This window comes from Lissotriton helveticus, chromosome 6, assembly GCF_964261635.1.
Source record: "Lissotriton helveticus chromosome 6, aLisHel1.1, whole genome shotgun sequence".
Taxonomy (NCBI): domain Eukaryota; kingdom Metazoa; phylum Chordata; class Amphibia; order Caudata; family Salamandridae; genus Lissotriton; species Lissotriton helveticus.
Window position 1 is genome coordinate 1,635,345,199 of NC_136067.1, and position 25,080 is coordinate 1,635,370,278.

Genomic DNA, 25,080 nt, shown 5'->3' on the forward strand with positions numbered 1-25,080 from the left:
ACGAAAAAGCGAAGGAATTGATATACAAGCCAGAATAGGAAAAAAGCAGAAAGAATGAGAAAAAAGCATGAGTGGATGAGGAATCAGAAGAGGACATGAGAGACAGTACAGGACAAAGGAGAAGCAAACGTTTTATGTACTTGTAACCTATTTCTCCATCAAGGGTATTTTCTTTGAATTCATAAGCACCTGAATATTTAAGTCCTCTTGAGCAGGATCCCAGATAACATTTTAAATTGTAATCATTTTATTTTTTAAATAATTTTGTATAGAAACAGGCTGCAGGGCCAAGATGTTTCAAAAGCCCAATTGTAATTTGCAATTCAGCATTACAAATTATTTTTGGCTTAACAAAGACTTTTATCAACTCCCCTAAGCAAAACAGAGCAGAAATGGTGTCATGAGCATTGCTTTTAACATGAAAAGGAAAAGTGATGCGACATTATTAAGGGATTCTAAGAAGCTGCATTGACTGACATTGTCGGTTTTGATGGTTAGGTGCCACTGTGCCTACTTTGCAACTGATAGCAAACATTGATTGTACTGAGGCTTGTAAGGGCGGAATATTATTAGTGGACCAGTAATTACCAAAATGTTTCCATCTGGCTGCATAACATGCTCTAGTTGATGGTTTTTTATCTTCTCTTAGTATTTGCATGCAATCTTCTGGAAGCTGTAAATATCTACATTCTAGGACCTGCAGTGCCAAATTGCTGAATTCAATTACCTTTGATCTGGCTGGTGCAACTGATCCACGTGTTGCGTCATGAAGTTTGGATGCAGCAGTGGTCTGTGCAGGTAAGTGCGGGGAGGATGGCGTGTTGACAGACGACAGAATAGGATTTCCTATTTATTTAATTTTCCCTATTCTGTCCTCTGTTGACTCTCCCGCCCTGCTTACCTGCACGGATCGCTGCTCTGCAGCTGTTTTTTTTATGTTGATGAATTCCACATTCCACATACCAAGAAACAGGGAGAGCCATATTTGTCTCCCCCCACAGGATGATTAATATAAGAACCATAGGTTTTTGCATTTTCCTAATCACATAAGAAAGTAGTGGTAAAATGGGAAAGCGTATGAAAATATTCCTGACCAGTTCACCCTCAGCACATTGCTTAGAGAACTTGGGTGCCTGGATGCAAAGCTTTCAAATTTTGCATTTCCTTATGTGGCAAATCAGTTGATTTGTGGTGTGTTCTAACAATGGAAGAAGTGTTCTAGCACTTGTAGATGTATCTCTCTGCAGGCATTTGCTGATAACGTCTGCAAAGTCATTGTCCACCCTTGGCACATGTTCTTCCAATAGATATACTTTTTTTTTAACTTTATTTAAAGTTTCACATAGGATGAATAGCAAAAAAAAAATAATGCCAAAACATGATAAACTCAAGATATCAGTTCAACAAATGCATAATAAAACAAAAGGCATCGCAGTGATATATCGAATAATGACAGTGACCATAGCTTAACGAAACATATCCAGGCAAGAGGAACAGAAAGTACAAACGTCAAGGGAAAGTCTAAGCGGGGAAAACCCTGGCAGCATAGTGTTGCTTTATATCGGAGGCATCCTATTGATCGGTAAACATGTTAATAACCAATTATGTATGTGAAAGAGAAGTAAACGGAAAAATGACCATTAATGAAATATGTCCATCCTGGGACTACGCCATACAGTTGCTAAGATTGAGGGGGTCAGCCCACCCCAGCCGGGGTGATGCCGGATTGTGTCAGCGACTCCCGGGCATCTCGTTGTCGGGAGATGTAAACGCGATAGGGTTCCCATATATCAGTAGGTCTGGAAGTGGGGGGGAGCAAAGTACTGAACTCTTCGCAGTTAGTGTTGCACATTGCTAAGCTGTTTAACCATGATCGGAGAGTAGGGGACTTCCCACTACCCCAGAGCAATGCTATTTCCCTTTTGGCCAGCATGCGCTGCTAATTTTGTAACGTTTCGGGGGAAGTTAGCGACCTATCCCAGCAGCGCAATCTCCGGGGTGGGTAGGAGTGGTATAGAGAGTATATCCCCCATTGCAGAGTGGACGTCTGACCAGTATTGACGTATCTTGGGGCATGTCCATGTTAAGTATGCAAAGTCTGCAAAAGGGAGCAGCAATTCGGGCAATTGTTGGGTCGGGAGTCGTCTATTCTATGCGCACGCGCTGGGGTAAAATACATCCGCCGGAGGAATTTAAACTGCAACAATTTGTGCCGACTGTTCAAGGAGACATTCGTCGTGGCCGCACAGCAGTACATCCATTGCTCATCTGAGATAGGGCCACCCAGGTCTGTCTCCTATTCGGTTCTGAGTTTGGAGTCATCGAGAGGTTTAAGGGCAGCGCATAGTTTATATAACTTGGAAATTAGATGTGCGCTGGATGGACTTTGTATTAGCAACGTCACAGGGGGGACTTCATCAGGGGCCAGAGGAAATGAGGGGAAGCATATCCTTAGCGCTGAGCGCAGCCGGGTGAGGATAAATGTGTCCATGAAAGAGCGGTCAGAGAAACGGGAGTCCTCCGTTACCGAGAATATGTGGCCTTCAGGGAAAAAATCTCCAAGGGTGCCGATGGAAAAGTTCTGTAAGGTGCGAGTTACTAATCTTTCCTCTGTAATGGGGAGAAAGGAGGCATTGGGAAGGGGCAGTAGCGGAGAATACAGCGTATTGAATCCTAAAGGTTTACGTAGATTAACCCACGCCCAGCATGTGATGGACACTGTCTGTATGTCACGCGGGTCCCGAGGGAAGCCGGTGGGGAGTAGCGTAAGAAGCTGCCTAGGGAGAACCAAGTCTGCCTCTGGGCGCAAGTATGGAATTCGTGCATCCGGGTGGAACCATGCATAGGCATAGGAACATTTGGCCAGTAAATAATACAGATGGAAGTCTGGAACACCCAGCCCGCCCTTATCAGGCGGCAGGGTCAGGACTTTCCATCTGACACGGGGTGTGCGGTGTCCCCAGACGAAGCGGAGTAGAAGTGAGCGTAATTGGTTAAAGAAGGAGTTGGTCAGGGGCACCGGTATATTATTGAAAAAATATAAAAAGCGCGGAAGCACCACCATTTTGATAATTGCGACTCTCCCGGCCATGGAGAGGGGCAAACTGATCCAGCGGTCGATCTGTGTTTCCAACTTGGAGACTGCCGCTCCATAATTGAGGCGTATCAGGGATGCCGTATCTAGATGGATATGTATTCCTAAGTATTTAGTCAGCACACCATTCCAGTGGAAATTCAAAAGACCAGGGAATGGTGCTGGTGGTGAGCGGGAAGATGACAGATTTATGCCAATTATTATTTAAGCCTGAGAACGCTCCGAAGCGTATAATTTCCCGTATTAGTGGGGATAGATTGCAGTGGGGTTGCCTGACGTAAAGTATCATGTCGTCTGCGTACATGGACAATAGTAAAGGGCCTGTACGAAACTGTAACCCGCGCTGGAGGTGATTCTCCTGGAACTGTCGCGCCAGGGGATCGAGAGCTAAAATAAACAGCAGGGGGGAGAGGGGACAACCCTGCCTCGTACCCCGCGAAAGAGGGAAGGGATCAGATAGCACTCCGTTGAGTCGCAGTCTTGCCGAGGGCCCGGTATACAAGAGGGCTATGGTTGCAATAAAACATTCCGGCATGCCCATGCGGCGCATGACTGAGAGAAAGAAGGGCCACTCCAGGGAATCAAAGGCTTTCTCTGCATCTAATAAAATCGCAGCGGCCGGGGTAGCGGGGTCAATGCGGTGTAAGACTGTAAATAAAGTGCAGAGGTTACGGGATGTAGATCTATGTGGAATAAAACCCGATTGCACGGAGGAGATGATAAATTCCATCAGGAGTGACAGTCTGATTGCTATCACTTTGGCTAGAATTTTGTAGTCCGTGTTCAGGAGTGACAGCGGCCTATAAGAACTGCAAAGCATGAGGTCTTTCCCGGGTTTGGGCAGCAGAATTATCACCGCTTCCCGAAAGGTTGGGGGGAGGGTGCCCACTTCCAAGGCCTCCGCATATACCTCGACCAGGCGGGGGACTAGTATGTCTTTATAGGCTTTATAAAAGTCGGCGGAGAAGCCATCCAAACTGGGGGCTGAGGAGCCTCGCAAGGCGTCGATGGCCTCTATGATGCTGTCTGTAGTACTGGGCACTAGCAGGAAATCCTGCATGTATCGCTCCAGATACACAAGGGCCACCTCTGACAAATACTTTTCTTGGTCGGCCAGACTCTCGGACAGGCGTGAGGTGTACAGGGATTTGTAATACGAGAGGAAGAGTTCACAGACCGCAGGTGTGGATTGTACTGGGGAGCCGTCGGGACCTGTCATGGAAATAATACAAGTAGGGCCCCTAGGCGTCCGGAGTGTGTTTGCCAGTAGGCGACCAGGGCAGTCGCCCACTCCGTATCGCCGTGCAGCGCAGTGTTTGTTAAGAAAGGAAAGTTCTCTATCCGCCGCGTTTCGGAATTTCATGTACAGCGCTAAACGACTGGTGGACAGGGCCTCTGAGGGGGCAATCAGCAGTTCGCAATTTCCTCCTCAAGCTTGTCTAAGGTGGAGCGCAGGTCTCGGAGGATCCCTGCGTGCTTCGAAATGCACACCCCTCTAATAAATACCTTAAAGCCCTCCCACAGGACTGCCCATGTGTCAACGGAGCCAGTGTTCAAATCGAAGTAATCTTCGATCGCTTGTCTATCTCTTCCGTATAGACGGGGTCAAGTAGTGCCCGTCCTGGGAAACGCCAACGTCGCTCGTAACCCCCTTCCCTTGGGACAGACAGTTGAAGTGTGACCGGACTATGATCGGAGAGAGTGCGAGGGAGAGTGTGGATCGCTCCCAACCAACCAGCCTTAGGGGAGACCAGCCAGTAATCTAGTCTGGTCCATGTATTGTGGAACCCGGAGTAGTGAGTGAAGACAGGGTTGTTAGTGTGTAAGTGTGCCTCAACGTCAACAAGGGAATAGTGTGTGCATATATCACGGAGGCCAGGCGGGAGTGGGGTTTGGAGTCAGGAGTGGAGGCTGTGCTGTCCCTATCATGGTCCAGAAGTAGGTTAAAGTCCCCGCCAAGAATCAACAGCCCGGTGTCTTTCGCAAGGAGGTGAGTGGAAAGGGATTGGAAAAAAGAGGGAGTGTCAGTGTTCGGGCCGTAGACACAGACCAAGGATATACTATGTCCCATCATCTGCCCAGTGACGATCAGAAAACGACCTTCAGGGTCACCGATTGTGGCAAAGTGTGCGAACTGGACGCGCTTGTGTACAAGAATGGCCACCCCTTTGGATACGAACTATAACTGGAGAAGTATCTATGTGGGCCCCACCCTGATGCCAGGCCACCAGCTGCAGTGACAACTAAATGAGTTTCTTGCATAAACAGGACGTCCACTCTATGACGCGCCACAAAAGCCAGGACTCGCCTCCGCTTCCTATTATCGTTCAGGCCCGCACATTCCAGGTCATCAGTGAAAGTCCGGAGGGACCGGACACATTACCTAGCGTAACCATATTAGCAATGTCTTAGAAGCGGATTCAAAGTATCGGTTAGTTGTATTGCCTAGAAATATCAATACATCTTGCAAACTGCAATAAGCAATAGAAAGGGGAACACAAAACCCCCCAAAAAAACCCTCCCACCCACCACCCACCCTCTCCCTAACTAGAAAGAGGAATACCCAAGTACCGTTCCCACAAAAAAAAAACATGGAGATATTCACCATGGGGCATGGCAACACCACGCCAGTCGGGGAAACCAGCATTCTGAAAAGTAAAACATTAGAATGGTAATATGCAGTCGAACGAGCAACAACCACTAGACATCTCCTGAACAATGGAATAGAGCAGTAACAGTTATTCAGCCATTCCCGGTCTGGGAGAAAAGGTCCACACTGGAATGCGAGGACTGCTGAGGAGGGGAATGTGGCCGAGAGCCACCAGGAGAACCACCTCAGGAATGTTTGAAGTTGCGGAAGAAGTCCTGAGCGGCTTGTGGTGTATCAAAGATTTTCGCCTTGCCATCAATGTCCACCCTAAGTTGGGCCGGGTAGAGCATACCATAACGGAGTCCTAGATTCCTCAACATGGCCTTGACGCTCTGCTTCCAATAGATATACTTGATGACATATGGCACAATGTCAAATTGTTGTGTGAGCCTTGATAGTTGCAGCTGGTCCCGTTCCACATTTTTGTAGCTATTATTTTGCTGCCATATTGTCTTTGTAAAATAACACAACTTTGTGACAAATGCGGGGCAAGGTAGCGCTTAGATCAACCATTATTGCCAGAAGTACCAAAAGACATTTAAATGGAATAGATACTCCTCTGAGGACCGCCCACATTGAACTGTGAGGTCTAACATTTGTGCCCACCAAACTTGTAGGAAGACATCTGTGTTGATAGTCACTTGCGGCTGAGGGTTGCAAAACGATCTGCCCAGTAACAAGTTCTGTGCATTCCACTAGTTTAGTTTGTGCTGAACACTGGGTTTCATCAACTACCAGTTTCCAGTCCATTATGACCATTAGATGGCTAGACACTTTTGGAGTGGTGCATGTGCAACATGGCATGTGGCACTATGGCAAAGCAAGACATCATCATTCCTTCTAGTTGCATAATCATAGTCATTGTCAGAGGTTGTGATATCTGCTAAAAGGGAAGTAGCTTGTGAAAGGTAATTTCTCTCTCTTCGCTGGGATAGGCTTTCGCTAATGAAGCATGTGATTCTTCCAGAATGTGTTTCTGCAGGTTTTTTTTGCAACATATTGCTCATGTGTAGTGGGAAAAAAGTTGTCTCTTTATGTTTGTATCAGTCTTTTCTTCTTAGGAATGGGATACGCTTGTAATTCCATAGAATTTGTCTCTTCAAAAGTCAATTTTCTTTTCTTTGGTGGACCTTCAGTTGATGAAGCTGGTCATGTTAGAATGTGCCGAGTTCGGGTGGGGATCAATGTTTATTGTGCGCTGTTGACTTTCTACTGCTACTGAAGGAGGTATGTGTGTGCTAGGCACTGATGGAGTTCTCAGCTTAAAAGCCTGTTTTAGCATTGAAAGAGTCTCGATCTCCTCTCTTTCTTGAGGGTCGGATCTGAGGAGCTTTTGGCATTGAAGAGACCTTTCAGTGTGAACAAGGGTGACCAAACGTCCGTAAATTTCACGGACCGTCCGTCATTTCATTGCCAAGTCCGTTGTCCATCATAATTTTTTTCACGGACGCCTTGTGTCCGTAATTCTTGGGTTTCCAGGAATCTGCGATGCCACCTGTGAGAACCCTCACTTTAGGGGGCCAGTTCGCATTTCTATGAATTGAAGAGTCTTCAACAGCCCCGCCCAGCCCTAGCAGACTGCCAATTCGCCCCATTACCGTTCTGCCTGTGGCCGATTCTCTCAGACAGAATGACAATGGGCTATGTTGCAGTTACAGCATGTGGTGCGTCGTGCCAGCATTCTGCTTTTGAAAACAACACCTTGCAACTATGGTGGAATCCATAAGCTTTCTTAGACCCATGTATCAGAAATGTTCTTGCGAACATACTTGACAGTACAATTGTACAATTCTGTCCAGTGTTCAGAAGGATGAATAAAGAACATTCTAAGTTCAACGTAAGTGCTGCTGAAACAAGAACCATGCTATGGAGTTCCCGGTGCACTCCATTTTGAAATAGGCGGCAGGGCTAATGGCAAAGACTTCTGTGTTCTTTGTCAGCCTGCAATTATTATGCCACTATAAACATGTCAATTTAACTCTGGTGTCTATTTACTTACTTATATACTATTCCACGAACTCCTCTGATGTTTCTGTAAAACGTACCTCTTGTCCTGAATTTTGACCTTCTGTCCTGAATTTTTATCCTGTTTTTTTTTCACTTTGTTCTGAATTTTTACACTCTCTGTCCTGAATTTGCATCCATGCCAGTTGGTCACCCTATTGTGAAGCAGTCCAGACTGCTGAGGGCGGTGCCACCTTGCAATCCCTAATCAAGGATGGTTCCCCATACAAGGCACAGCACTCTCGGTGCCATTCATGTCTGTGGAGTCAAAACTCTACTGGAGGTCGAACATCCGAGAGAAGAACTTCTATCGCTTCCGGTGTAAAGTCCACCCAAGGGCGTTGGCCTGCCAGGTCCTTTGTGTGTGCAGTAGAAACACACGGTGTTATGTCGTCTTGGGTGCAGGTTTTGTGGTGGACTCTGGAGTTGGAATCCTGCAAAGAGACATATTCCTGTGTGGCTGCAGATGGGCCATTCATGTCGTCAACAAAGTGCACAAACTTTGCTGTAGGCCTTTTACTCCGGTGGTGCCGCAATGTCATTTTAGATTTAAAGGCGTCACAGAATTAACACGCCCTTTTATAGGTCCCTCTGTAAACAGAGGGTACAGACCGCATATTGGTCTATAACCTGTCAATCTGTTGATTCGGTGCCTAGCTGGTCAACAATTGTGAGATTATCATTAGCTGTCAATGGTTTTTCTTTTAGGTACTTTAAAGGTTTTCCTCCTTTTCCAGCAATGCAGCAGCCCTCGGGATCGAAGTGTAATCTTTGGTGCAAGGAAGAAGGAAGGGTTCGGGGACGTTTGAACGCAATGATGGAAAAGAAAAGAAAAACAGCTTGTAATGTTCTGAGCCCATCACTAGATGGCAGGAGTGGGCAGAGCACGTGATCTATACCTACATGTGCTGCAAACACTCTATTTCCACCTTCATCGTGGCATTTTATCTGATATTGCTAAACAGTGAAATAATGTACGGAGAGCTCCTAAGGAAGAAGCGGGTAGGACAAGTTAAACAGAAAAGAGTACTCAGTATGTTTAAGCAAACAGCAATAAGGTTTGACCCTCCAGTGATTAGGTGCTGCTGTCAGAATCAATTATTTTGATATGTAGTCATTGCAGCCATATGTCCCTTTGTAGATGGAAATTGGCAACCAGCTTTTGCTAAATAAAGGAAGAAACAGGTGTGACATCTTTCCTTAACACATTCTCGAGTCAGTCTGCTTTTTTAGGCACCAGATGCAACAGCTCTTCCACTTGAAGGCATAAGTTGTTCTCCTGAAATGGATTTTCACCTCCTTTGGAATGTCCATCCTGTCTTGGTGGATGCACAGATGACCTTGTTGCATGTACTCCTAAACCAAGTGTTACACCCAGCAAGGTTCTGAAGAAACATTTTGTCTAATATTTTGTCTAGCTGATCTGGTGTGGCGTCTTTCTTGAGATTCCTAGCATCTGAGAGGATAAAAGAGGGTTGAAGCGTTAGGCTCATTCATGTTTTGTGTTGTTTCAACTTAAAGCTTGCCCTGAGAATATGTAGTATTGGTAGAAAAGTATTCAGATATTTCTATGAGTAAAATATGGATGTATGACGTTAGAACGCATACATTGACAACGCGTACCTTTACAACGCGTTCGTAACAACGAAAGTTGTTACCACGCATTGCGCTGGGGGGCGCAAAATTGATTAATTTAATTTACTATTCCAACACCAGTCCCCGTGGATAGTAGGGAAGGTGTTGGGATAGTAAATTAAATCATTTACTATCCTTGAACGCCCCCCAGTGCAATGCGTGGTAACAACTTTCGTTGTTACGACCGCGTTGTAAAGGTATTCCGTGGTAATGCTTGCGTTCTAAACGCTGCATACCGTAAAATATCCATCAGGCATTCCATTCTATACAAATCTAGAGGTAAAATCGTGGCATATATTTTTTGCTGTTGGCTACTAGTATATCTGTAATACCTCATGTATCAAAAATGTCTAAAGGGACATCCTAGCTTAAGATCCATTCATATTCTTCTTGCAGAAACGTGCTTGGCGCATCTTCTTTGTTGTTCCGAATGCCTGAAATGTGGACTGTAGTGATGTTTATGTTGCAAGCCAGACACAAGAACCAGAGCATATGAGCTATTTACTCAAATAATACATTGCTGTCATGTTGTCTGTCTAAATCAATGGGAAAAAAGACTACAGATTGTGGTCTATTGTATTTATGTGATAAGCCTGGGCTTCCAAACACTTGTCTCGGAGAATCCAGACACTGAATAGTTATGGAAGAGATATTTGAAAAGTTAGTCCAGTTAGCAGCAAACATTAACCTCTACCTGAGTTTCATATTCCCTCCAGACACCTGCGCTCTGCCTCGCCCACATACCCCACATCCGCCGCAGCAACAGTGGAGGACTTTGCTTCTTCTACCTCGCAGCAAAGTCCTGGAACAACCTCCCACCCACCTCCGGACCTCATCCTCCCTGCTGAAATTCATGAATGGACTCAAGATCTGGCTGTTCAACTGACCCTCCCCGGCAGCAAGGTTCTCAGCGTCTGGATACCCTCACTGGTGATTAGCCGCGCTCTACAAATCTGGTTTGATTGTTTGATTGTTATCATGTTCATTGCCTGCCAGTCGAGGCAAAGGATTGTTTACCTCCTAGGGTATGCTTTTCCTATCATCCCAGTCTGTCGATTTATGGTAGCATTGGTCCCACGCACTTCCGAATGCCACAATTTTCAGGACAAGTCACCATTGCTTATTTTAAGGTTGGAAGGTACCCGCTTGATGGAAATGTTGAGCATTAAATTGGATATATGAAAAATAGACCAGCCGGGTTGGAAGCACAACCGGCGGAGAGGTGACTGAATTTAGGACTTAAAGAGTCAGACAGCCCTGAAGAAGTCAAAGGGTAACCCCCTTACGACAAAACACGTGTTGGCTGGGCGTTGTTGGATTAAAGAAAAATAAAAGACAAAAAAAGACATTACTCCTATTCCTTTTGTGTGCACCTAATACACGTGGAATTTGCATTTAATATTGTATTTCTGCAAAGGATAAACATTAATGAATTGATTGGTCTTGGGGTCCAACATTCGGAAGGTCTAGGGTATTTTCCCTCACCTATTGCACCACATTGATAAACAGGAAGTGAACACTGACGCTAACTCAGTAGGCGCCAAACCTCCTAGTCAATGACAGCCCCTTAGCGCTAATGCTTTTAAATATAACACCCTTTCAATTTAAAATGTGGTCCAGGAACCCGGCTACGACGAAGGAAATCCACTGTTAATGGAGATAAAGAAAATCCACTGACTGAGAAGCACAGCACACAACAATGGAAACTCACAGTAGATTAAAGAGGATCAGCACAGAAGAGGACAAATATGAAGGAAAGATAAGGGAAAAGTCCAATGTAGGATAGAAGCACAGTGAAGGACAAGAGTGAAGTATGTTTAAGATAAGCAAATCGCACGGCAAAAGATGAGGAAGAAGCACAGAGTAGATTGAGGAAAAAGCCTGAAGTAGATCTTAGAGAAAAGGAATAAATCAGGTGAAAGCCCAGGAAAAAAGGAGGGAATAAAACGTAGAAGCACACAAAAGAATGAGGGATAAGTCCACAAAGAAATGAAAAAAGAAAAACAAAGGTATTATAAGCAGCATAAGAGAATAAGGAAAAACAAGGAAAAGGATGATGGAAGATAACGGACAAGCGCAAGATGAAGCAAGATGGCAGCACAGAACAGCATGTGAAAGAAGCGCAGGACAGAGAGAAGCAAAGGGTCAAACAAATTATAAATGAAGAAGACAGCAAAAAGAACCTAGGAGAGGTTGGCAAAAAGTAAAAAGGAGGCAAGTTACATGTGGCAATTGTTAAAGAAAAGCATAAGGGGCGTGAGGAAGCAGTACAAAAGGATGAGGCAAAGCACAAAAAGGGATTAGTGTACAGTACAGGAAATTATAAGGTGTAAGTACAGGAAAAAACAAGGGAGCAGAGCAGAAGATGATGGGCAATTAGTATAAAAAACGACAGGGCAAACCACCAGGATAGATAACAAGCATTAGCATAGCCAATAGGTCTCGTGTCTGGGACCTTATAAGTGTTTAGCAACGCAACAGTTGATGTTGTTGCACCAGGGATATTGTGCTGCATAACTAAATACTTATAAGGTCCCAAATGCGAGACCTATTGGCCATGCCAATGCTTGTTCCTCTTGGCTTTTATATGGACACTGGATTTGTTTGCACAATTTATTGTAAAGCTAAAGCTGGTGCGTATGACTAGCTCGCACACAAAGTGTAAATAACCTGAGTGTATTTCACACGTTGATTTATTTCGAATTTATTGAAAACTAAGAAAAAAGCTGACGCTCATCTATCAAGCACTGGCGTTGCCAATAGGTCTCGCAGTAGGAAAGTTGGAGCTATTACAATTGCAAATAACAATGCCTTTTATTTTTGTTTTCATTTTAAAAACATAAAGGGCTTTGTCATTTACAAAACCAATAGCTCCAACTTTCCTACTGCGAGACCTATTGTGCACTGCACAGTGTGGGTGAAAGTGGCGTTGCGTTGCGTGGGTGAGTGGCGTTGCGTGTGTGAGTGGCGTTGCGTGTGTGAGTGGCGTTGCGTGTGTGAGTGGCGTTGCGTGTGTGAGTGGCGTTGCGTGTGTGAGTAGCGTTGCGTGTGTGAGTGGCGTTGCGTGGATGAGTGGCGTTGCGTGGATGAGTGGCGTTGCGTCGATGAGTGGGGTTGCGTGGATGAGTGGGGTTGCGTGGATGAGTTGCGTTGCGTGTGTGAGTGGTGTTGTTTGGGTGAGTGGCGTTGCGTGGGTGAGTGTGGTGTTGCGTGGATGATAGCGGGCTTGCGTGGGTGTGAGTGGCGTTGCGTGTCTGTAAGTGTTGCTGTGTGGGTGAAAGTGGCACAGAGCCTTTGATGTGGCCACTTACTGATTAGCATTATTAAAATCTGCATGAAAATGTATTTTATTATTACTATTTATTCTTTGCCAAGCACTCATCACTGATCTGGGCAGCAGTCAAAGTGCATAAATAAAAGTAAGTGAACTCTGATCCTGGGGGATTTTGGTAGATGTTTACGTACAGACATACACAATACAACGCACATACCTTAAATGGAAAATCTAAATGCAACTTACCTTTATCTGTCGGGGAAAAAAAATTGGGTAGGAAAACTAGTTTGGTTAATGCAATCACTTTAGGCCCCTGCATGCTACAAGCGGGGACGCATTTTTAGTTTGAAGAATGTGATAAGCTGAAGGAGGAGGGGGTGCGAGGGATGAGGGAACACGGCCTGGGGGAAGCTGGCTGGGAAGGGGGAGGAGAAATGCAAGGAAGTTAGGGGAGGAGAAGCCGAGAAGCCGCAGAGCGCACGCTGGGCGAAGCCCTTTGATGTGCTGTGAGGCAAATGGAGGGAGGCTGATGCGCGTTCATGTTTGAACACGTGGTTCACATGAACTGCATGAAAACGCCAGCAAAAAGCTGGTGGTTTCATGAGCATTTTGAGCACTTGAATTCTCGTTCCTCAATGCGCTTGCGCGCATTTAAGGTCACGAGACCTAAAAAAGAATCACAATAGTGGATGACATAGAAAAACGAAATCATCAAGAAGCTGGGGCTGTCATTAAATCACAAGATGGAAGAAACACAAGGGAGAACGAGGTAGAATTATAGGAAGAGGATGAGGGAGTACAGGAGAGATGAAAATGAAATGCAAAAGATGACGAGGAATAGAATAGCATAAAGGGAAAGCAAAGCAAACGACAAAGGTGCCTATGAGCAAAAGGAAGGAGAGGAGGTCATGAAAGGGAAGCACAACGGAAGAACAGTGCCTAACAGACAACAGGATGAAGCAACAGAAGTACAGAAAAGGGTAGCAGTTTAAGCATACAGGTAAAATATGTTCTACCTTAATTTATAACATTGTCTAACCAAAACACAGCATCCAGAATATCGACTACCACAGTATCATGAAGGTAAATATATTTATTATTATTATCAAGAACGCTTGGCACTTGAGAGATTTATTATGCTTTCATGTAATTAGGTGAAGAAACAAGCCAAAGCATTTCGACACATTACAGTCTAGATAGGGAGAGGATGTGGCCTAAGGGCCAGAACTGCCAACTTCAGAACTTGGAATCCAGGTTCAAATTTCGGCGGCGGCTCAACATCCTGTAATTCTGGGCAAAATCACGTAATCTCCCCGTGCCTACGGAGAGCGCCTGGATACCCTCACAGGTGATAAGCCGCACTATACAAATCCGGGTATCATTATTATCATGGCTGGCATCAGTCTCTTTTCTGTTTCCATTTAAACTGCAGTCTACACTCTTAATCCCACAAATTTCCGTATATTGTAGTCTCTTAAACACTTTTTAGTCTCTTTGTATTTTTTTTTATTTTGTAATTCCATAACTTTTTCGATTAAGTTGAAAACATCAATCCAATCCATTAAATTCAAGGGCACATCATCATATTTTACCGCAGTATCAGATAAGTTAGTTGCTTCATCAGTGGGTTTAATCACGGTCACTTGTGCATCCATTTTAATGGGCGATTACTACTTCTACTACACTTTTGACGGAAACAGATAACAGACTGATACCAACTGTGATCAAGAATGTAACACATGGGTACTCACAAACATTTGCCCAGAGGCTACAAAGTACGGTCTGTGGTGTGACCGAGGGCCGCACTGATTCCAGCAGGGTGGCTGTAGGGGGCCTGGGTGGATCAGGGATTGTATAAGGAGGTCTAAAAAAATATTAAGTAAATGGGCAAGCATTTATGTGCAGGTTAATAAATGCTTACCTGTTTATTCAACATTTCATTCTGAATATTAGTGCTCAGCAACTAGACAGCAGCTGGTGCTGCTGTTCACCAAGGGGACACACGTAAAGGTCAAGAGGACCGCAAGTGGCCCCTGGGCCGTACTTTGAGTATCACTGCTGCTGTAACATGTCAACACATATTGGCTTCAGTGGCAGATACTGTAAAGGCAAACTGGGGGGGGGCAACTTGGGGGAGAAAAATAGGGGGGAAGAATATTACCTACCTGCTGGCCGTCACCTCGGTGGTCTTCTACTCTGCTTCTGTCGACTCCCAGCAGCCAATCCAGATGCTGCTCTCATGCTGATAATACTATTACCAGCATGAGAACAGTGCCATGATTGGCCTGAGTGGCCTGGTTTGGCGCTCAGGCAGGGACTGGGAGCCTGTGCATGTCCTCCACCCAGCTGTAAAACACAGCTCGGGTTGGAGAAAGGTTAAGTGTGCATGTCAGTTTGGCAGTCTTAAGACGGCCATCCAAAAAGACATGCACACTTAGAGCTCACCACTACTCCCTGTTGCTGACTCTCTGTCAGGATGACCCCGCTCCCAAGACTCGACTCAGTGAGAGTGAAGCAAAATAAAATGATAATGCAATTATTTTATCATCATTTTATTTTTCCTGTGTGCACTGCTTAGAGAGCAGTGGGGCAATGTTCCTCCGCCTTAATGTAGGAGCCTCCGCTGATTGGCTTGTTTTTACACCTCACTTAAATAAAAGCATGATAAGTCTCTTTTGAGTGCCAGCCGTTCTTCCCCAAAAGAAATTGCAGAGCATTGTGAAGGATTGGACCACATTTGTGGGGTGGGGATAAGATATTTACTTTGGTGAACATAAAGCTGTGCATGTTCCTTTCAAACCTCATTTGTCTGAAGAAGTGAACGTGTTTCACGAAAGCTAGAAATACATGTCTTTGTTAGCCTAGTTAAGATATCAGTTGATTTTTTTCTTCAGATGAATGATTTAGCTTCTCCATTCATATATGTATTTTTATGTTTTAGGAAAATAGCTGTGGAGTTACAAAATAGTAAATATATCTGATCTATACCATCAAGATATTGTGGCAATCCATTTTCCGGATTCAATATATATTGTTGCATATATCCAGCTGAATGTGAGGCACACGAGGAATATGTACAAGCACTAAACCTGATATCCAAAACATTTCTGCAAGCAAAAAGTAAAACTGACGTTAAAATAAAAAAAATAAAAAAAGCAGAACAATGTGTTCTGTGAACCAGTTAAAAATTGAAATTAAAATTATGGCTAACTCTAACAAATGAGATTGTGAAAAGTAGCCATAGAATGCCAACTAAGACCATCTCTGTAAATTAGTCACAGCTCAACAAGGTGCCACTGAACGTAAGTGGCAGAAAGGGAGATATACAAACCCAAATGATGGCAGGTAAGACTAGGATGATTTGCAACATTGTGAATCTTGTGAAAATCATGGATTAGAGATTTTAAAAGGTTCAAGATAAAGTTACTTTTCATAATCTAATTCATCTGATGTGACTTAGGAACACATAGCCTCATCAAGAGTTAATTTAAGAGCGAACTACAAAAGAATGTTCAAAACGTATTGGGTACATTTTGTTTTGATTTTTACTTCACTCTCTGACAATAATAACAATCCACCTTGGAAATGCTGTCAAAGGATTTTATTGAGGGGTGATGAAAGATGGTCTACTGCTAGATACGTATTTTATGCTAACGGACTCACTTTATGGTTGATCTATCATAATAGCTGTACTCCAGAGGCCTTACCTTCATGTTTCTGGCACCAGTGTTCTCAGCAGACGATCCATTCTCTTTTCTCCTTGGATTCTTCTGGGATGAGAGGGCACCACTTCTCTTTTAAAGCAAATGTAGGGAAAATTCTGTTTAATTTGGAAGAAATAATCTAGAGTAGACTTTGACTCAACAGAGAGGTATTACAATGTGCCTAATAAAAATAATGCAATGTCCCTCAATGTAAGAGGTACACAGTGCACTCTTTACTGACCATCAAAGTTCTCAGTAGACATTAAAGTAAAATACGTGCAAATGTCGCCCTATGCCAAACACAACAAATGCAAAGTAGATCCCAAGGACAGAGATGTATTGGTTCAAACGGATCCATCTTAGATAGCAAATGCCTAACAACCCACTGACTTATACAAGAAGGAACATTAGAATACTGATTGAGTTCTTCAAAGCCGTGCAGCAATTACAACTGCAGAAAATTAAGGCAGGAAGTTATATTCAACCTGAAACCTAAAGAATAAGTGCCTGCTTAATTGAAACTGTTGCATTGGCTGTCAGTTCACAATTAAATGTGTTTAATGCACTAAGTTTGACTCATCAATCTCATAAACTGCTGTTATTTTGCAAGTTAAGTTAGACACACTGCCAACTTTGCCAGTTTTCTCATTGTCGCCCTATTTCACTTAGCCAGAAGCATTCAATGAAAAAAGTCAATGAATCTCCTTGCAAAAAGATTTTTTCTGAAGATCTTTTTTGCTTTCTAAGATTTTGCTGGCTATTATTATTTTTTTCAACTTTGCAAAGTTTGTGATGTTGCGGGGGAAACCCTCTACACACCCCTTAAATCCTAACAGGCTGAAGCCCATAGAAGCTTATTGAATGAACTACTGTTAATCTGCTTTATAGCCGATGTCACTGTAGAATGAAAAACAAACAAAATCTCGTTCTACCTGTTCTGGTGTGCTATCCGGCATTAATGTGGTTTTCATGCTTCATCTGGTATGGGTGTCATGCCCGCGGGAAATCTCTGGGAACAATACAATGTATATTCCATCCTTCCATGTCTGAAAAGCAATACAACAATGATTTTCATTTGCTTTGATTTTCAACATCAATCAACATTCAGAATATCTTTTACAAAACCTTTTGCAGTCATTAGATAAGGAGGCAATCAAAGAAGGCTGGATTTAAGGTCAGAATTCTGAAACACTTATAGAAACAATATTGGAGGTAATGAGAGACCCAAAGTCCCACTTACAGCCATCAAAAATCCATGAGTAAGATGTAGTTCCATTATCATTATGTAGGCTGAGAAGTGGTAACCTTGGTGTTCTCAGCATATGGCCAGAGAGGTCCGCTTGCAATGTGGTTGGAATGTGCTTGGAACCCACATAGTCGTAACTTGGTAGTAAACATTCCTAACAGCTTTTCACACTTTGTCCATTTGACTTTCGTGCTGAAAAAAGCTGGAATAAGTGTCCAAACCCGATGTGAAAAAAGGCCAATACACCCTTTCAGGCATACACATGAAAATGTATTATTTGTGAACATTTCCTTACACAGTCTACGGATTTTTGGATTCCCGGGGACAATGTACTTTTATAAAAATCAAAGGTATAGAACTCCAGAATGTACTCATTTTTTTTGGGTGAATCATACATTTAAAACACACATATTATACCATAAAGGAAATTAAGGGTCTTTAACTGTAGTGCATTTCAACCTTTTTAAACTATACATTCCCCCCACAGCCTACGACTGAATGTATAAACCTCAAAGCAACCAAACTTCCTAAAATTAACCTTTAACTTCCTGGCAACTTTCCCTTTGCACATGGTTCACCAACTGGCAACGCCAACCAAACTTCTCGCAACTCCTGTAAAACTGTGCAAGCCACCGCCACGCAGAACAAGCATTGAAAATGCAATAGGTTTTGCCTTTGATTAAGTTAAAGCCATTTGCTTTGCTAATGGTATTGTATAGCAAAGCAAATGGCTTTAACTTAATAAAAGGCGGGACCTATTGCATTTTTAATGCTTGTTATTTATTGTATTCATTTTAATCAGTTATACTACACTGTTCTCGCGTTGATGAACTGGATTGTTTAAATAAAGTATGATTAAACAAGAAGCCTAATTCAATACATTAATGTGCTGTGGGAAACAGGCAAAACATAAGTACAACAAAATGTGTAAACAAATAGGTAGACAGGAAACCTGGTACCCCAGTTGACAGACACAATGCCACTCCTCTTGGGTGATATCAGTCTCACAGTCTCACACAACAATTGTGAGCAAAGATGTGACCCCAGTGCTCTCATCAATGGCTACTCCGTCCCCGGCACTTAGAAAGTTTCTATTATCCTCCGAGGATCGGTGATGGCAAGAAGCTTGGAATGGGTTGTGACTCTGCAGTATCCCACGTGAGGCTGCAAACTGTTAGTACATGTCTCAGCACAGCAGCGTTAGCTGTATAGATCAGGTGCAGGTAAGCTGCCCACTTACTCTCCCCCATGCCCACGACACTGGCTACGGCATTACTGTGCTTACCTGAAAGTGGTCAGAGAGAAGCTGTAACCGCGCTGCGCCACAAACTGTTAGTAAATGTCTCAGCGCAGCAGCATTAGCTGTATAAATCAGGCACAGGTAAGCTGCCCACTTATTCTCCTCCATGTCCAAGACACTGGCTACAGCATCACTGTGCTTATCTGAAAGTGGTCATCTTCTCAGCAGTAGTGAATCTGAAACACCAGAGAACCATGCTGCTACTGCGTGGAAATAGATAGAGGACAACAAGGAAGTATCAACTTACGAAGAAGCAGCCTCCATATTGGAATAGCATTTACATTCTTGCCTATTACTTGGCGGAGGCCAACCTAATTAAGAGCACACGCGAAGCGGCATTTTCGTTGCTATGACAACTAAAGAAGCTTTCATTGTCATAGCAACAAAAATGCCGCAAGATGGCGTAGGACTGTCCACAGTCCATAGGGACATACGCATGCTGTTTGCTATGGACAAATGGCAAGAGCAGCCATGTTTGTCCATGCAAACACGTGCATGCAAGCGTTGGAGAGAATTGATAACAAAAGGCATTCGCATAGCGAGAGCAACGCATGCGCTGCTATCGCTAGGCGAGACCTAAAAAGGAGGGCCTGACAACTTTTTCTGCCTCCCCTCAGGTTCCCCGTTAACTCCCTGCTTCTCTCCTAATGTTTAGAATCTATGCTAATACTTCCCTAATTTCAAATAGATACTGCTCCATCCAGACACGGAACAGATGCACTTCATCTCCTCTGAAAAACTCTGGATTGTCAAACCTGATGTCTGAATGACAAATCTGCCCAAAAACGATTTCCCTGCAAAAACAGGCCATTTCCCTATTCAGCTTCCTGCACACCCTGTCAATAGTCGAGAGCTTGCAAGCCCCTTCCAAATCTTCCTCGAGATGAGCTTTGTACATAAAACGAAATATCCATTCCAATGGGTCCTGATCTGTAGTAAGTCCTTCTTCCTAAACTTCAAGGGCACTATCCCCTTTTCTTTCACCAGGTCGTTCTCCCCCAAATGGATCACCAATACATGTGGGCATCTACCGCCCTCCAACATACCGTTCAGACATTGTACTGATTCCCGCCAACACATGCCCCCATCAGCCTTTCAAGTAATAGGAAACAACTGGCTGTCAAAACCTAGATTGGCCCTGAAGCGCCCCATATCCACTTATATCTCCACCCTTTTGTGGAAAGAGTGTCCCACCACTCAAATGGGCACATTTTCACTGCCGGACCTGCAACCACACCTGCAATTAACAAAATAGCAGTAAGGGTTTTAAAAAACAATCCCCGCAGCACTTCCCCAATCTTCCAAACCCAGCAAGTGCTCCTGTATCAGTCGGAGGACCAGCGTCCCAACTGCATGTTATCATCGTGCATCCAACCTCTAAAACCTGCCTCTGTGGCTGCCCCAATGCAGGAGTGTGTCCCAAAATCTGCATTCGGAAGATCCAGCGCTGCCAGCGCTTTACGGAGAACCAATAACGACTGAAATGTAGTAACCTTAGCCCCGACTGTTGCCTGAATACCAATCCACTGCCTCTCCTGCAGCATGCAGCCCAATGCTCACCCCAAACCACCGGACAATGCCCTGCTGCGTCCACCGAGTGTAACACGATGCTCCTCTCTTGTCCCCCTTGATCAGTTTTGAAGCTACAAAGCCATATCTCCAATCTCCCCTTCCCCTGACTGATGTCCTCCCACAACACCCCAGCCCGTCCCCTGCCACCCAGCAATACTGAGAATTGAAAGGCACCCAAAAACATCCATGACATGAGGGCAGAGAACAGGCAAGCATGCAGTGCCCCAACTGCACACCTCCGGCACCTGCTACAAAACCCTATGAAAAGAATTCCTAGTTAATGGTTTTCTAGTCTGCTCCAAGTGTACCTTCTGTTGTGACCACCCTTCCAGCATCCTGTGCCCTAATTCACCCGCCATGGGGGCATACCTCCACAACATTTTCCCAAAGGCAATTCCCGCCAGTTTACCAGTAATTGTAACCCATGACAACAGGTCTTATTCTGTTTAGTCCAGTATAAACTGAATCATGTCTGCCGCCTGCAACCAACCCTCCTCCCTGCGCTGCGCCCCTGATGCTAAGAATTTCATAACTGCCTGACTTTATGCTCTCCTTGTTGACTCCACTAGAGACCCTACCATCAGTTACATCATCTTGTGTTTCCGATTGACCACAACTTCCCCAGCATGGGCGTCGGGAATCTGTCGGCGTCCTTGGCCAACCCACGAAATCTCCCCCACTGTGAACAAGACAAAGCATCAGTATTGTCATGGTCTACCCCCGGCACATGTTGCGCCCTGAAAGAAATGTCTTATCTCAAACATCCCGTCACAAAAACCGGCAGCAACTTCAAAACCTGGGCATCCCTTGCTGACTGCGTGTTAATGACCTCCACTACAGACCAATTGTCGACTCTGGATAGCACTCTTCTGTGTGCCAGCTCCACTCCCCACAAGATAACCACCATCACTAGTGGCAACCAGTGGCGGCTCCTCTATAGGTAAAAACTACCATTTTATGTTTCTGCTTCTCGCACTGCGAGAAAGCAGAAGTGCCTGGTTGGGGGCTGGAGGGTGGGCGGTCCTGCTCGAGGGCAAGGGGGGAGTGGCTTGGCCACTGTTGTAGGTATTGACTGTTTGGTCGGCCCTGGAGCCGACCAAACAGTCAGTACCCACAACAGTGGGTAAGCCACTCCCCCCTGCCCTCGAGCAGGACCGCCCACTCTCCCATTATTTCCTTTATCTCTTTGAAGGAGAAAATGACGCGGCTGGGGCACTCTCCCCTGCGCCTCACCAATCACAGCAGCGTTGTCATTGGCTCCCATAGTCGAGGCCGCGCAAGTTCACCGGCCGCAACTGGGGTGTCTGGACGCGGTCATTATTGTCTTTAACAAGTGATTTCGAAAATGTGAGTTTGAAGATTTTTTCAACTTCTGCTATTGGCGGTTACTTACGTGGGGCACCCCGGCACGCGCAGCAGAAAAGTCAGGCTGAGCGAGAGCGTCTCCAGGAGGCCGACGACCACCCACTCCGGCTAGTACAGTACGCTGTCTCTAACCGGAGCCCACCAGGCGAGGGTCTGCGGGGGGAAGAGACAGAGAGGGAGACAGTCAGACCCGGGCTGTCGGGCACTTACAGAGACTTCTCTCCTCCTCGCGGACGTCAATATTTAAAGTCTTGTTCCTTCAGGCAGGTCGGTAGGATTGGCCGTAATTACAGCGGAGTACACTGTGCGAAGGAGGCCATTACTGAGGTAGGTTTTTGACCCTCTTGGTATGGGGTTCATTGTTCTATTGATGACACCCGGGAATGATCATTTTTCTGAAGCCTTCTTTACCTCGGACGGCTTGCACGGTCATTATCTTCTGCAGCTGAGCGTTTTTCATTTCCAAAAGAATCTCGATTGGCGCAGGTTTGACGGGTCGCTTTAACTCCACGCTGCCCATGGTTTTCACCTCAGTTGAGGAGGTTTGCGTTTGCATGGCAGTCAGGCCTTTGGTTTGTTTGCGAGTTCCCAGCACGTACTCCTCCTGGCTGTTGTTAACCTGTAAACAGCCGGCATTGACCATAGAATCAGGATCGCTACATGTTTTTTATGTTATCTCAAGGGGAAGTTTCATGTTTATATATGACTCTATGTATATTGCTTCACTCTTGCTGTGTTGGGAATTTCCTTGCGGGTATCTGCATGCCCGAGGTTCCCCGCATGTTGTGCCCCCATTTCAGAGTGTTAAAAGTTCCTAAGTACCGGGGGAGAGACCCTGCCCTCTCATCCGGCATAGCCTGGGCCTGGTGGAGGTGAGCAAGGGAGATGGTGTACTGTGTACAGAATGTTCCAAAGAGTTAGCGAGTCATTTTTAGGGCTCGGCCTACATCACCACGAAGTGGGGCGGAGCTCCGAGCTCCTATTGTTGAAGAAAAAAAAAAAAAAAAAGGTTTCTTTAGGGCTCGGGAAAGAAACATTCCTTAGTGCGCGGGCTTTTTTTATGGCATCTGCATAGTGATTCGTCTTCGCTGTGCTGTCTTTTTAGTAGCCTTGACGCGATAGGCTATATGTAATTTACGTCCGCCATGTTTGGCATTTTCTCTGCGGTTTCGCGCACGGCCGTCCATAAATATCAATTAGGAGCTGTCAGGGAGGTGCTGCAATGGAATCCAGATGCTGTGTGCGCGTTCACCATTCTGCAGTGCGTTTTGGTGGGCGCGCGCCATGCATTATTTTGTTGCTCCTTTCATCTCAGGTTTACTCGGCTAATTTCAATGTTTGAATAGCTGAAATGCTTTTACCGAAATTTAAAATGTTTGTTTGGAATAAAAGGTTTACAGTTTTCAGCTAGCTTGCACCTCCTTGTTTGAACACGGAATGTAAAGCGAGTTTGTTTTAGAGCACTGATAGCCTTGTGAGGTGATACTTCAGGGTCGACGTGGTGGGTGCTTCGGGCTGGCTTGCCAGTTTGTTTATTTAAGCGGCTGACATGGTAAGTGGAATAACGAGGGAAGAACACGGTACCAGCTGTATATTTGACTGTCACTCTTAGCTGCGATAAAAATAAGTGGGAAAGTGCAATTTCGGATGATATTGAACATTCACTCATTTCAACAATTATGCATTTAAAAAGATTTTGTAGTGGTATTTTAGTCTGTATAATATAATCTGAGCCTCTCTGGGTCACCCGATTTCCTACATGATATTTCTTCATGCCTAAAGCTGCCGTGCGTGAAGGACTCTGTCGACACAGTTCAGCTACTTATTTAAAAAAAAGAAAGGTTTGTTATTTGCTCAACGATGTGTCAGTTAATATGCGTCTGACTATGCAGGAGTTCCCAGGAGCACCTGACGTGTGGCGAGTTCAGTAAGAGGTAAAGAGTGCGCTTTTCATGCCCTACTTCGGGTTCACAGTGTGAGTTTGGGCGGCTGCGACACCAGCTAAATATAAATCTGGCGCAGTCCTACTGGACACCATGCTGTATGTCAGTCTATGAGGGAAGGCGCCGTTCTGCTCTGTGCTGTGGTGAAGGATAGGGTAGTGCAGAGTGCAGAGTGGTAGTGCAGAGTGCATAGTGGTAGTGCAGAGTGAGAGTGTGAGTGGTAGTGCAGAGTGCAGAGTGGTAGTGCAGAGTGCAGAGTGGTAGTGCAGAGTGAGAGTGCGAGTGGTAGTGCAGAGTGCAGAGTGGTAGTGCAGAGTGCGAGTGGTAGTGCAGAGTACAGAGTGGTAGTGCAGAGTGCAGAGTGGTAGTGCAGAGTGCAGAGTGAGAGTGCAGAGTGCAGTTTGGTAGTGCAGAGTGGTAGTGCAGAGTGGTAGTGCAGAGTGGTAGTGCAGAGTGGTAGTGCAGAGTGCAGAGTGGTAGTGCAGAGTGCAGAGTGGTAGTGCAGAGTGGTAGTGCAGAGTGCAGAGTGAGAGTGCAGATTGAGAGTGCGAGTGGTAGTGCAGAGTGCAGATTGGTAGTGCAGAGTGCATATTGGTAGTGCAGAGTGCAGAGTGGTAGTGCAGAGTGGTAGTGCAGAGTGCAGAGTGGTAGTGCAGAGTGGTGGTGCAGAGTGCAGAGTGGTAGTGCAGAGTGCAGAGTGGTAGTGCAGAGTGCAGAGTGGTAGTGCAGAGTGCAGAGTGGTAGGGCAGAGTGCAGAGTGGTAGTGCAGAGTGCAGAGTGGTAGTGCAGAGTGCAGAGTGGTAGTGCAGAGTGCAGAGTGGTAGTGCAGAGTGCAGAGTGGTAGTGCAGAGTGGTAGTGCAGAGTGCAGAGTGCAGAGTGGTAGTGCAGAGTGCTAGTGCAGAGTGCAGAGTGAGAATGCAGATTGAGAGTGCGAGTGGTAGTGCAGAGTGCAGATTGGTAGTGCAGAGTGCAGATTGGTAGTGCAGAGTGCAGAGTGGTAGTGCAGGGTGGTAGTGCAGAGTGCAGAGTGGTAGTGCAGAGTGGTATTGCAGAGAGGTAGTGCAGAGTGGTAGTGCAGAGTGCAGAGTGGTAATGCAGAGTGCAGAGTGGTAGTGCAGAGTGCAGAGTGGTAGTGCAGAGTGGTAGTGCAGAGTGGTAGTGCAGAGTGGTAGTGCAGAGTGCAGAGTGGTAGTGCAGAGTGCAGAGTGCAGAGTGGTAGTGCAGAGTGCAGAGTGGTAGTGCAGAGTGGTAGTGCAGAGTGCAGAGTGGTAGTGCAGAGTGGTAGTGCAGAG

At 45.2% G+C, this 25,080-nt stretch overlaps 1 protein-coding gene across 2 annotated transcripts in view; it reads right to left on the reverse strand.

Moving 5' to 3' along the window:
• The window catches only part of LOC144761845 (uncharacterized), a 330,433-nt gene that overhangs the window by 96,758 nt on the left and 208,595 nt on the right, over nt 1-25,080 (reverse strand). For both annotated transcript variants that reach the window (XM_078647073.1, XM_078647074.1), the window contains 2 exons: nt 17,294-17,407; nt 16,365-16,451 (listed from right to left, as the gene is read on the reverse strand). In XM_078647073.1, the coding sequence (XP_078503199.1) occupies nt 16,365-16,451; nt 17,294-17,332 (126 nt within the window). In that variant the 5' untranslated portion in view covers nt 17,333-17,407. The remainder of the gene's footprint in view (nt 1-16,364; nt 16,452-17,293; nt 17,408-25,080) is intronic.